General features: G+C 38.2%; 1 protein-coding gene across 1 annotated transcript in view; it reads right to left on the bottom strand.

The window, feature by feature from the left end:
• Nucleotides 1–4117, bottom strand: part of ATG7 (autophagy related 7) — a 99304-nt gene extending 95187 nt beyond the window's left edge. Inside the window, exons 1-3 of the mRNA XM_087709116.1 lie at nt 3774–4117; nt 2669–2723; nt 996–1113 (exon numbers count right to left, since the gene is read on the bottom strand). Coding sequence (XP_087565242.1) covers nt 996–1113; nt 2669–2723; nt 3774–3957 — 357 coding nt within the window. The 5' untranslated portion in view covers nt 3958–4117. The remainder of the gene's footprint in view (nt 1–995; nt 1114–2668; nt 2724–3773) is intronic.
• Between the last annotated feature and the right edge of the window lie 9530 nt (nt 4118–13647).

A 13647-nucleotide genomic window follows, 5' to 3' on the forward strand; every position in this document is an offset into this window, starting at 1 on the left:
AAGGCCCCCAGAATAAACTGAACACTTGGAAAGCTTCCTGAGAAACAAATAAATCAGTGGTTCCCAAACTTGGCAACTTTAAGACTTGTGGACTTCAACTCCCAGAATTCTCCAGCCAGCCAAGTTTGGGAACCACTGAAATAAATGATTGGTCTTATTTACAGTCCTCTAAAACACAACAATATACATTTAAATGTCGTAGTTTTAAAAATGCTGCCTTCAGTTTTTTAAGTAGTTTCAAATATTAATGCACAACATCCAATCAATGCTGCATCTGAGAAGCCCAAAACTAAGCAGCATGTAATGAAATTTTGGAATTGCGCATTTAAAAATTCAGAGCTCAGTCTAAGAGCCTTGTCTCCAATGAACATCTATAGCATTCTGTATTTTATGACATATTGCTGAAGTGCCAGCCATAGCCAACAAAACTAAGGTTGATGTCTGTGGAGTTCTATACTAGATTTAAAAAGCTACAATCTTCATGCATGACTGATTAGTTTTGCTTTTTTCTTTAAAAAAAACCCTTCATCTTGCCCTCCTCTTCTTGCTTGTTATTTATTCATTCACAAAATTGTAATTGTTCAGTCTCTGTATTTCTCAAAGATGTTATATGGAATTCCACAAGGAATTAAGGGAAGGGGTTCATCCAAGCACAACTTTTCATTAGAGCTTTACCTCCCGATTGGGGGTTCCAGGAATTTTATATTTTAGCTTACAAATTCTGCAGTCTGAAAAAAAAAGTTCAATAAATGCTGGAATACAGTACCTGTTCATTGATTGATCTGCAATAAAATAGGAGCTTCCAAATAATAAATTAGACAATTTTATGCTGAAATATAAGGACTCCTTTCTTGAAATAAGTGACATCAAAGTTTGAAATACAATGCATATGAATTTGGGGGATACATTTTATTCAATTCAGCAGAACTGTATTGTTCACAAAACAACGATGCATTGCTTTTCATCCATGCCTCAGGTTTGGGGGTTTACCTTACCTCAGTTGCTGCTTCTTCAAGGAGAAGCTTTTTATCACAGGATTTGAAAGATTCCAAAGTATTGGTGTTATACAACATTCCAACAGCAGGGCAACAATGTGCTGGTGTTGGGCCATTCCTGGAAGGAAAAGAAACAATCTTAAAATGTATATGGCATTTACTGTAGTCTTTACAAATCAAAATCACTGGTAGTTAGCACATACTTAACCAACAGTTTAAAAGTAAGAACGAAATTTTAAAAGATATTTTAGACAGTAACATAAATCATCCCATGTATACTGTGTAATATATACTGTCAACATCAGTTTCAACCGTTGTATTGTGCCTTTGCGTGGACCTTGTCTACAAAAGAAAAGGTGGCGGGCATTGGATTGACGGAGAGTGTAAAAAGGAAGCCAATTAGGACCCTGAACAGAGTAACATGCATAGCCTTGACCACTAAGTTTCTGTTCCGTAGAACCATTACTTCACCCTAAGCAGGAAAACAGACCCATGAGTCTTTTGCAAATAAACAGCAAAGATTTTATCTGTGCAATGGAGCTTAGCCGCTAAAACTCCACATTTGCTATAAGCACGGGTTCAGACAAGCTTGCTTACCTGACACTTGAATGATCATGTTATGCTAAAAATTGCAACATCTTTTAACAAAAATATTGTTCTTCAAACTCCGTTATTTATTCCTTTATTCTGCTTACCAATCCTTCTCTCTCCCTCGCTTAAGCTTTATATTTCTTCTATAGTTCTGTTATTCACTTAAGTACCCTTTTCTTCAGTAAGTGGCAGCACCTGGATGCAAAAGCTAAGCAGAGTTGGGCCTAGATGGATTAAGGGAACCATGGAATCCCAGGGCTTTGGAAGGATTGGGAAGTTGAAAGATATCTGGAAAAAGATAATGGCCAACATCCCATGCTCCTGCCCCCCAAAAACCTGCTGAATTGTATCAATCTAGCCCAAGTCAAGCTTTCGTGTGGTTTATATTTTTCCTTCTGGATCTGTCCCAGTTTTCAACCACAAGACTTTTTAACTTTCAACCTTTAGGCTTCTTTTGAGGATTGCTCCTTCATATTCTTTTTTCACAGTTCTTAAAGTCTCCAGGTTCTTTAGTGTTATCATACTGGCCTTTGGAAGCAATTGTACACTACTGATTTATTCCCCTAGTGGTTAAAATGTACAGAGACCTGATCCCCACCACAAGATCCAAAACAAATTGTTATAAGCTATTCATGAGCTGCTGTATAGCAAAGCGAAAGCTTCCTTTAGAGACATTGCATGTTCAGTGTCTCACTAACTGGCATCACTCCAAACACAGGCCCAACCTAATATAGCTGCAGTTCTTCTATCTGTCTCTATCAACTCCTGGAATAGAAACAACCATTGCAATGATTATGCTAAGTAGAAATCCTATTTGTCCCAAACAGTAAGTGAAAACTGCTGGTGATCCTTGGTTCATTTAAACAAAGCTCGCTCAATGTGTGTATTGTATATATTCATTTCTATACCTCCTCACTAGAATAAAGTAGACATTTGTGGTGGCATTCTGAAGCACTGCCCTCACAGAGTCGTGATTCTAATATACAAATCTTGATTTATAGCCTAATGATTACAATGCTAAGAATCAGCCTCTGTATCCTAATAACTATTTCAAGACTCAAGATAAAGGATTTATTACTTACGTATCAAAAGCACTAAATTCAAGGGTTAAACGTGCTGGCATTCCAGGAGGATCTCCTAGTAAAGGGAGGAAAAAATAAACAGGTTTTAAAAAATTCTGACAATTATACAATCCAGGACATCTCTATATAATGTTCTGTGAAGACAGATTTATGATAATCTGTCATATTCTTGGTCAATGACTGAATAGCCCAGATGTTCTTTCCCCATGTGGTAGTTTCATAACTGTTTCTCCATTTCATAACAGGAAGCATTGTACAAAGGACAATGTGAGAAAAATGTGACTTATTCTGTTTGCACAAACCTTTCCTCCATTTCCTCCCCCTTACAAAACACAGCCACATAACAGAGGACAACAGAAAAATTGGGAAGCCTTTTGCTTTAACTTCTTTTTGAGAGGCATGGGGGAAGCATGTTTTAGTTTTTGGCATTCTTGTACATCAAGGGGCAACAGCAAATTTCAGTAAGAAAATTTATCTTCACCATTAACCTTATTCTTGAGCAATCTAGCTCTTCAGCTTGGAGAGAACCGATTATGACATAGAGTCTCTCATATGACCTATGTCATAATATTCTTGCTGCAACACATAACTTATACTTAACTAATCATGGAAGGTGGTGTTTCTAGAAATACCCATTAGCTGAATCATAATCTATACATGTATGTAAACTACTTGGGAGTGTTGAAACTAGTTCTCTATGGTCTTTAACCTCTAGCCTTTTATGTTAAGGATAGCCTTTCAGACGGTAATGGGAACAGTGTTCCAGCTACATTGGGCAAGTGGCAATCTTCTGATCCCCGACCAGGAGTGCCCACTCAAGTGAACGTCCAACGAACAGATCTTTAAGCAACCCAGAAGCTGCTAGGCAGGGATACATATCCACGGCCAATATTCAGTATAGTGGACACGGATGGAAGGTTAGCTTGCGGTAAGAAAAGCCAGCTAGGCTTGTTTACTGGGATATCAAGTCCCATGGAGTTCACGGGGAATTGGAAGGACGTGCCAGCGTCAGGCTGAACCTAACCTGAACTCTCCCAGTTCACACAGCAGGACGCGTCTCTCGAACCCCCTCCACGAAGGAAAAGTGTTTTACGGGTCTACTTGCCATTATAGTAATAGCCTCTGATCGGTTTCGGAGACTCGTCCAGTTTGTATTCATTGAGTTTTTTCTGAGTGAGCTCATGCCAGAAACCTGCGTCCAGAGCGCTAGTGAAGGGGACAAACTGCAGATTGGGGAGCCCACCCTCCGCGGGGTGTCGCGATTCACCACCGCCGCCGCTGGCCATCATTTGTCATCGGGAGCTACCAGCTGAAAGCCAGGACCGGGATGCCTCCCAGTTTTCCCGGAAACCGCCGGTTAGCCCTCCCCAACTCCGCCCGGGAAGGAAAAGTATCCCGAGAAATGCGCGTCGGCTCCAGCGGCAGCAAGAGCCTTTTCGCATGTAAGCAGGAAGGGGAGGAGCAGGCGGTGGAGGAGGCAGCGCGCAGCGCGCGCAGCAGAGTCAGGAGGACGCGGGGCGGAGCTTCCCACCCGGGGAAGGCAGGGAAGATGCTCGGGGTGGGGGAAAAAGAGGCGTGGCCGGGAAGTTCATAAACGGAGAGGGCGTGGCCAGAGGGAGCTTATCGTGGATCGTAGCTCGGATGTTGGGGAGGGCTGGGGGAATGCTCTGTTCGCGGAGTTGCGGTTCTTTTAAGTAGCAGAATAGAATCAGAATAGAGCTGGAAAAGACCTTGGTGGTCTTCTAATCGAGCCCCCTGCTGAAACAGGAGACCCTATACTATTCTGGACAAATGATTGTCCAATCTCTTCTGTAAAACCTCCAGTGATGAATTTTTCAGGAGGCACCTGGACTTTCTGTTTTTTTTTTCTTTTGAAGACGTTTCGCTTCTCATCCAAGAAGCTTCTTCAGCTCAGACAGAATGGTGGGGAATGGAAGGATTTAAATTCCTTGCAGACAGCTGGTCATTTGCATTCTTTTAGACCAGTGGTTCCCTACCTTTCTTTGGCCATGCCCCACCTAAGCATCTTTAAAATCCTGATCTCTCCCCCACCCCACCCAGTGACATATAATTCTTACTTTACTCAAAAAGTAAACTCTGCTCAGGCAGAGGAAGCCTAAAAGGCCATTAACTTGATTTAAACAAGGTTCAAATTGCCACCATTAAAAATCAAATTGCCCCCCTGTGGGGCACGGGCCCCACTTTGGGAACCACTGTTTTAGAAGATCCTTGAAGTCCTTGGAGGTTTATCTGTGTCCTCGGGTTCATCTGAGTAGTCGTCTTAGTTCCTGTATAGTCTGCAATTGTTGGGGAAGGAAGGAATATAAACCCTTACACTATCCTGCCAGAGATAAGGATGAGAAGCGAAATGTCTTCAAAAGAAAAACAAGAAAGTCCAGTTGCCTCTTGAAACAGCACCTTTGGGCAACCATAACCTGGATGACTATCTCTACAGACCTCCAGTGGTGAAGGACCAGTGGTGGCTTTCAATTTTTTTTAGAACCTCTTATGTGGGTGTGGCCTGCTTTGTGGGAGTGGCTTACCAGCCACGTGACTAAGTGGGAGTGGCTTGGAAGTTGTGTGACTGGGTGGGTGTGGCCAACTTGTAAAATGTGGTGAAACTCACTTAACAATGCTCTTGCTTAGCAACCAAAATGTTGGCTCAGAAACTCTGGCATTTGAAGCACGCAAGTCTTAAAGCTGTCATGTTACAAGACCCTTGCACCCATAACTCTTTAGAAAAAAACCCTAGGGGTGTTCAAAGTTGACAGCTTTAAGACTTTAAGGTTTAGATAGTATTCTTAGAAGCGGGCAGGGCAATCGGTGAGCCAGCCAATCAGTGAGCGGCAGGCGGGGCAAGTGTTGTGTGGATGGGCGGGGGGGGGAGGGAGCTGGAACCAGTTCTAAACAGCACAGTAGATTTGTGAAACCTTCTATAGAAGAGGTTAGAACTGGCAGGAACCCACCCCTGTGAAGGACCCACAATGTCTGAAGGCAAGCTATTCCACTGGTTAAATGTCTTCACAGTTAGGAAGTATTCAAACTTTGAGACTCCCAGAAGCCTGCGATTTCATAGGCTTGTAATCTCCACCATAAACATATAGTGGCAATGATGTCTTAGTTTGACATACAGTGGCATTGCTTCAATTCAGTGACTAAACAGATATATAACAGTGTGGCAAAAATGAAACAACTTTTGTTTCATTTTGTTTTTGTTTTTCTTTTGTTTTGATTTTGAAATGGTTGAGAAAAATGGAAATATATCACATTGTTTTGGATTGATGGATATGGAGCAACCTAAAAATGTGATTAATGACTGTTCTGTACTATATAGACTCAAGGGGCTTGTCTCCTGTGCTTAGTTGGCTGGAGAAGAAATAATTGCTGTCTGAATTTAAGTCCATTCTTCAATTTGACAACAGCCCAGATCTTTGTCTAGACAGTATTTATCACAGATCCCAATTGATAGATTCCTTACACACACACACACACACACACACACACACACACACACACACTCACACAACCACCCTTGTACTGGGAAAGCAAGATCCAGTCACTCTCCTTTCTGTGGATTAGTCATTGAGGATATGTGGTTTTCATCATTTTGCATAGCCCTCTCTGTTGCTGCTCCAATGGGGGGGAAATACATAGTTTTTTTACCTTTCAATCATTTAGGAAGTGAAAAGTGGCAGTGCTTGTCAAATTCACCTTTAAAAAAACAACCACCTCAGAATTTCAGCAATGAAATGGGAGTAGGGAGACCAGTCATATTTGATAACCTGACAATTGCTACAACAAATTGTGCGTGCAGATAGAAACATTGAATTAATGTTTCAGAGCATTGTTTGTTGATGATATAGAAGGAAACCATATACAAGTAGTCCTTGACTTACAATAGTTTATTTAGTGACCAAAGTTATAACGGCACTGCAAAAATGATGATATGGATCATTATATTTCATGTAACACAAGTATGCACTTTCATCATGACTTCTATTGCATGTATCGTAAGTAGCATCATTTAGATGCTTGTAGTTAGTTTTGGTAGAAGAAAATATTTTTAAGTCAGGGTTGAACTGTGGGGTTCCTGGTGCTCTCTAAGCTTGGTGGTTTTCTTGCAGAAGTTTCATTACCAAATTAGGTAGCATCATCAGTGCATATCAATCATCAGTGCATACAGATATATGCACGTAAAATTCTTGCTGTACTTACACATTCTTTCATATTTGGGGCTAAATTTTGCTTATACAGCACATTTCCAGGAAAGTGATCTTTCTTTTAGTAGACAAACATGTTCAGTTATGAAGTAATACTTATATTTGAGTTCCTACTTTACATAGCATTGCAATATGAGCATGGTTAGGGTCAAACTGGGCTTTAGTTCTGCTTGTTGCATATTGCACAAAATATACCCAAACTGATCACCATTATTCCAATTCCAATTAACCAGGGGACACTGTATGTGGCATGGTAAGGCTAAAACTGGTAAGTTAGTTTACTTTGGGCAAGTAGGCTTCAAGGCAGACATTTGACAGGCCATGTTGTCTCCTAAGTTGCTAGCCAGAGTTGCTGGCAAAACATCAGGAAATCAGCTGCCTAGACTGCGTTCACCAAACCTGAATCCCAACATTATGTAACAAATAAGAGACATGAAAACCTACATTAATGTATGCTAGTCTACTCAAGCCTCAGTTGCTCAGATTCATGGTAGACAGATAAAGTGTTTTTCTGCATCCTTTTATTTGTGCCATCTAGAAGAATTAATTTTTTTTTGGGGGGGGGTCACATATATTCAAAATGGTACACACTTTTTGCAAAACTGATCCCTGTTTTTTCCATTATCTAGTCACTAAAACATATAACTATCACTAATCAACTTTCATATGCACCTAAATAATCCAGATTATATCACTCCGTACTTTCAATATACATTTTTAATGATTTTGGACAAAGAGTAGACTATGCTATTAGGAGCAGGCCATATGCAGCATTCAGTGCTAAGGGATGGGGATATGTTGGTCAGTTTTGGCATATTTGGTGCTGAAGTTCAACTCATACATGTTCATACTTTTGTATGTAAATTAGGTCTTCTAATTTAGAGACTACTTTATAAACCAAACTATGATTGTTCTCATCCCACCAACTGGGAAGCATATATATATAAAACATACTGACCCATGTTTATCTGAAAAGGTTCTTCTATGCTACTTTGGAGGGTCATCCAATGGAGGGACTTATTTTCCCCGGAAAGTACTATGGTAATACTTTATGATTTCTTATTGTCCAGTTAGCATTATAAATAATCACTCTGTGGTGTGTAGTTGAAAATTTTAGTGCACAGATGGATCTTCTGTCTCTGGAAAGACTTCTGCTAGCAGTGCATTCATATTTTAACAGCATCTCTGTTATCTTATTAGACAGTTTTGAATAAATAAATTGTCTTTATTTATATATTGGTTAGTTGGTTGGTTGTTCCCTTCATAATGGAGGGCCAAAAAAAAAAAGTCCAAGTTGCTGAAACAATCCCTGTTCTATGTAGAGCCAACCATGACAATTGTATCACTTATATTCCATCTATTTATCAAATGCTATGTATTTGGCGTTGGTGTCATTCAGGCTGTCCTCCCACTCTTCTCTTTGTTCATCCTATAGCATAGCAACTACTAAAGAATTCAAAACCTTGTAAACAGTTTTCTGTAACGTGGCCGGCATTAATATGGGTTCTGGAATTCTTACAGACAAATTGATATCTTTTTATATGGTATAACGGTTCTCAGTCATTCTATTCTTGGTAGACGATGTTATGTACACTATGTATGTGGAGATACTGATTTATAATATGACCCTTCAAATTTGATATTCAATATTGATATACAGTTTATGTACAGCTCTTCATTTTGAAATATTATACTTCATATCCAGTGTCTCCTTTTCTGTTGTTGCACTTCATTACAACTATCATTTTAAAACTCTTGTATCATCCAATGTGAAATGTAAAATATATTCCTTTTCACTTTTGTGTACAAAAATACCCAGAATAACAAATAAGCTTCACTGGAAATCATTTTAAACAATCATAGAAATGAATTCAAACAGTGAGGTTGCTCCTGACAGAGTTCTAGCATCTTAACCCTAAATTTAATTTGAATGAAGAGCATAAGAAGATAATTCCTACTCCTACTCTGCTAATTCCTACTCTTTTCTGTGGTTTTGCTACTAAAGTAATTAAGGACTGACTCCAAGATCAAAACCTAATGATTACTTTTGAAATAAAAAAAATCTGGGGATTATAATTCCAGTATCATCCTTGTAATCAAATTTTATGAACTTGGCAATTTTAGGTGTTAATCAGAGTTAGGAATTATAACATCTATTTGCTTTCTCATGAATGCAACAAGGCCATTTTGAACATAGTCAAGGTCATGTGTCGGGCATATTTTAACATTCTTTTTAATAGTTTTAACATTACAATTGTTTTTATACACAATCGTATTAATATATTAAAATATTCAAAAGACAGATCATACATCCCATTGACTTATAAAAGAAACGTCTCATTTATGACATTCTACATGTGTTTTTGATTTTAACAGTTATGACTTTTTAAGAAATTAATCATAGCTTTCATATGATTCAAATTTGCTTGTAAATTAACCATGATCATTATACATTATACTCAGTCCTGGATTAACCACTAATGGGTACATGGTTAAGACACCAAGGAAAGGTGAGGGGCACCACAGAAGTTTTCTTCTAGTGATCATGTCCTTAACTCTTTCACTAACATACTTGGCTTTAGTTTTCAGCACTTACTGAATTTAATGTCTTGTAGGTTAAGCTATGGGACAGCTCAGGAACTTCATTGTTGAGCTGTGCTCAGAACGTCACTTGGATTTAATTGTGATTAAACCATGATTATACATTATTATATAATGAATGTGTGCAATAGCAATAGCAATAGCAGTGGACTTATATACCGCTTCATAGGCCTTTCAGGCCTCTCTAAGCGGTTTACAGAGAGTCAGCATATTGCCCCCAACAATCTGGGTCCTCATTTTACCCACCTCGGAAGGATGGAAGGCTGAGTCAACCCTGAGCCGGTGAGATTTGAACCGCTGACCTGCTGATCTAGCAGTAGCCTGCAGTGCTGCATTTTAACCACTGCGCCACCTTGGCTCGTGACTACCTTTTTTGAAATGATTATGGTTGTATACACTGGTCATTTATCCATATACATTCTAAATTTTCTATTTTGCAGAATTTAAAATTTAGACACTTTTGATTGCTTCATTAGGTGAGGCAGTTTGAAACAGGGAAGAGGACTGGTAAGTTAATATTTTTATTTGACTCAATTTCTAGCCCACATTTTTTTTACAAACTTGACTCTAAGAAGCTTAAAAACAATTAAAATTCAAACTAAAATTGCCTAGTAATTAAAGGCCTAATAAAAAAAGATTAGCTTCTTTTTTCCCTAAATGCCACATCTGGCAAGAGGTCAACTATGCATTTTATAAGGTGGGAACAAGGTGGGTCAGTAGTTCATCCTTAGAAAGATTTCTCCATCAGAACCCAATAGCCAAACGAAGATGAACCTTAATGCTTCAGATTGCCTGTAAACTATTTAGAACTTTAAAATAAGGTAGCTGTTTAAATAATTCCTACTACAAAGTTATACTGAACTATATCAGCAGTCTAATGACTGCACTTTTTACTTATAAATTTTAGACATTTTTCCAAATTTCAGGAATAAAGATGGCAGCTATCCAAAATGTGAGGAACTTGCCAGATTCAACCAGCTCGTGAAGAGTCACAAGTGGCACTTAGTTGTTAATGTTATTCTTCAAAGGTTTCATATACTCTGGATCCAGTAAAAATAAGGATCTGGGAGCACCCCAAGTTGCAGATCTATCTTTTCAGATGAGTGAATTATTATTTCAACTAAGGTGGACCTTATCCCCAAAGACACCTATTTTCTCTGGTTTTAATGTCTTCCCCCAATAGGTATACATGGTGCTGACAGAATTACTTGGACAAAAAAGCATGTAAAGTGTGTCTTGTAATAAGTATGATGATTTAATATTGGTTTGTTCATAAACTTCATTGTGACCATAAAAGAATTAACATCCTGGTAGGCTAGGATGTATGTGTGTACATACATAGATACACACTAGACGTGGGTTGCTACTGGTTCGGGTCAGTTCGGGTCAGCCGAACTGGTAGTGGAATGTTGGCCTGAATCATAGAACTGGCAGTGACCAGGCTGGCCACGGCTCCAAACCGGTTCCCCTGTCGCTGCAGCATATTTTTTTTGCATTTTTAAAATGTTCTGCACATTTGCAGACCTATTTACAGGCAACTGTGCATGCACTTGGAACAGCAACCCTTCCCTGATACACACACACATAAACACATGCTTGGATGTTGGTGGTGGCTGAGAGCACATGAGGGAGAAAAGGAAAGAGAGCACTGAGAAGATCAGGGTAGTAAAATCTGCTACACTGGAAACTGCTGAGGGGACAGTGTGAGCCAATTTTATCCTGCTTACTGCACAAACCTGCTCAAGCATTTCTGCAATTTTTGTTTCAGCAGAAATTCGATGCAACAAAAATGATCCAATTTTTATTTCTGCCAAATTGTGATTCATCTGGAATAGATTGGTGAACTTCCAGAACACAAAGCATTTGCTTTGAGTTACAACAATTTTGGGCATACCCCTATTTGAAGAAAAAATAATCTTCAACTAATAAGAGGAAGTAATAAAACACTACATTTGCCAATAAAATATCAAGAAATAAAACCAAACTAGGCTAAAAAATGGTTTCTCTCTAGAGAATGATAACTAATTTGATACCATTTTATCAGTAAAAACAGAGTTTAAAGCATCATAAAATGGTGGTTGCAGTGAAAAACCATAAATTTATTATTTTTATTTATTAGTTCTTTGGAAGGTGGTAGCAAACAAAAAGATAAGGAGTGGCAGAACGAGATACCATTTTCAAAAAAAAATGTAAATATTGTTTGCCTTAAATTGATTTTCTCAAAAACTAGGAACTCATACCTCATGGAGCTTATATCCATTTCAAGCAAATGTTTTCCATCCTGCCAATGGTTCATACTGGTTTACACCAATATTAAGTACTATTAAGTTATCTGAGATTTTTGTAAGATAGTCCCAGTTGAAAGTCTTTCTTTAAAAAGCTTGTCTAACAGATGGAAAATATATCATGATGTTTGAAAAAAGATACCTGAAATTAATATTAAATTAAATTTTTATTAATTAAACTGGGTTTTTAAAAGTTTATTCATTTAAAATTGTTCTTATTAAATGTTAAACTTCCTTTCATAAATACTGAAATCCAGTTTGGGAATCAGATTTTCAGATTTCTGATAAAGAATTACATTTTATATGTGCATGATTATATGTAAAAAGAACAAAAAAGAGCATTTCAGACATAGCAACTTTATGGTACACATTCCACTAGTTTTATAATATATGAGGAATGCTGATGACCCAGGACAAAGAGTGCATCCAACTCTAGATTTTATGAATGTGCTATTATATGGATTTTCTAAAGATGGACATCTCATTCCAAGACACAAAAGTATGTTGTTGTAGATCTTATTCAAACAAATTAAATACTGTTGTGTATGCTGGCTACTAGCTTTTTATTATTTCTTAGGGGAAATTTATCTATTTTTTCCCCAGCATGATTTATTCTCTGAAAACTGAGCTGAAGAGAATGACATTCAAATTGAAGGAGGGAGGTAGAATTAAAAAAGTACTGAATTCCAAAATGGCCAAATCATGAAGAGGATGAAACATCTCCGAGTGCATGCTTAGAGAGAAAGTTGAGCAACGATTCCCTTCTACATCCCTTGCTGATCATTTTGTCCCAGAGCAAGCCTGTCGTTTGGGCTGTTTATGTTTTAGGTAGGCAAAATGCATCAATCATAGCTTGGAAATGCTGGTGGCTTTTTTTAAAAAAAAATAGGACGTCATCCTGGATTTTGTTGAAGGGGCTGAATGTTTAGAACAGTGGTTCCCAACCTTTTTTTGGCCATGCCCCACCTAAGCATCTCTAAAATCCTGACACACACACACCCCGGTGACATATAATTCTTACTTTATTCAAAAAGTGAACTCTACTCATGCAGGGAAAGCCTAAAAAGCTATTAACTTGGCTTAAACAAGGTTCAAATTATTGCACCCATTAAAAATCAAATTGCCCCCATGTGGGAAACACTGGTTTAGAAGGAACAATGGAAACTTCTTAGGAGGCAAAGTAAAACGATAGGCAACATCTAGCTTGGTTGAACTTGAAAAAGCTATTGTTCTAATTGTTCTTCTAAAAGATAATTATTATTCATAATTAGCATTGGTCAACAGTTAGTTCTCGGCCTACAATTCATTTAGTGACCTTTTGAAGTTACAACAGCACAGAAAAAAGTAACATGCTCATTTTCACGCATATGACTGTTGCAGCAACCATGGTCAAGTGATCAAAATTCAGTTGCTTTGCAAGTAACTCGTATTTATGATGGTTGCAGTGTCCTGGAGTCATGTTATTACTTTTTGCAGCCTTCTGACAAGCAAAGTGAATGGGGAAGCCAGATTCATTAACAACCATATTACTAACTTAACAACTGCAGTGGTTCCCTTAACAGTTGGCAGGAAACGTCATAAAATGGGGCAAACACACTTAACAAATATCTCACTAGCAACAGAAATTTTGGGATCAATTTTGGTTGTAAGTTGAGGACTACTTTCATCAGAAAATAGCCAGTCTACAGGTAAAAAAACAACAACCAGAAAAATGCTTTGGCAAAGTAGTCCTATATTGTTGCACAGAAAATGGTATCTATATGAAGCAACCAAAAGTGGAGACGGAATGAGATTTTGTGTTTACCATAAATCAGAGGTAAACTGAAAATACATATGAACAAGATTGCTTCTCTTTCATAATAAAGGGACAACG

Source organism: Thamnophis sirtalis, unplaced genomic scaffold (assembly GCF_051295495.1).
Source record: "Thamnophis sirtalis isolate CommonGarterSnake01/CBP01778 unplaced genomic scaffold, rThaSir2_p1.2 scaffold_3, whole genome shotgun sequence".
Taxonomy (NCBI): domain Eukaryota; kingdom Metazoa; phylum Chordata; class Lepidosauria; order Squamata; family Natricidae; genus Thamnophis; species Thamnophis sirtalis.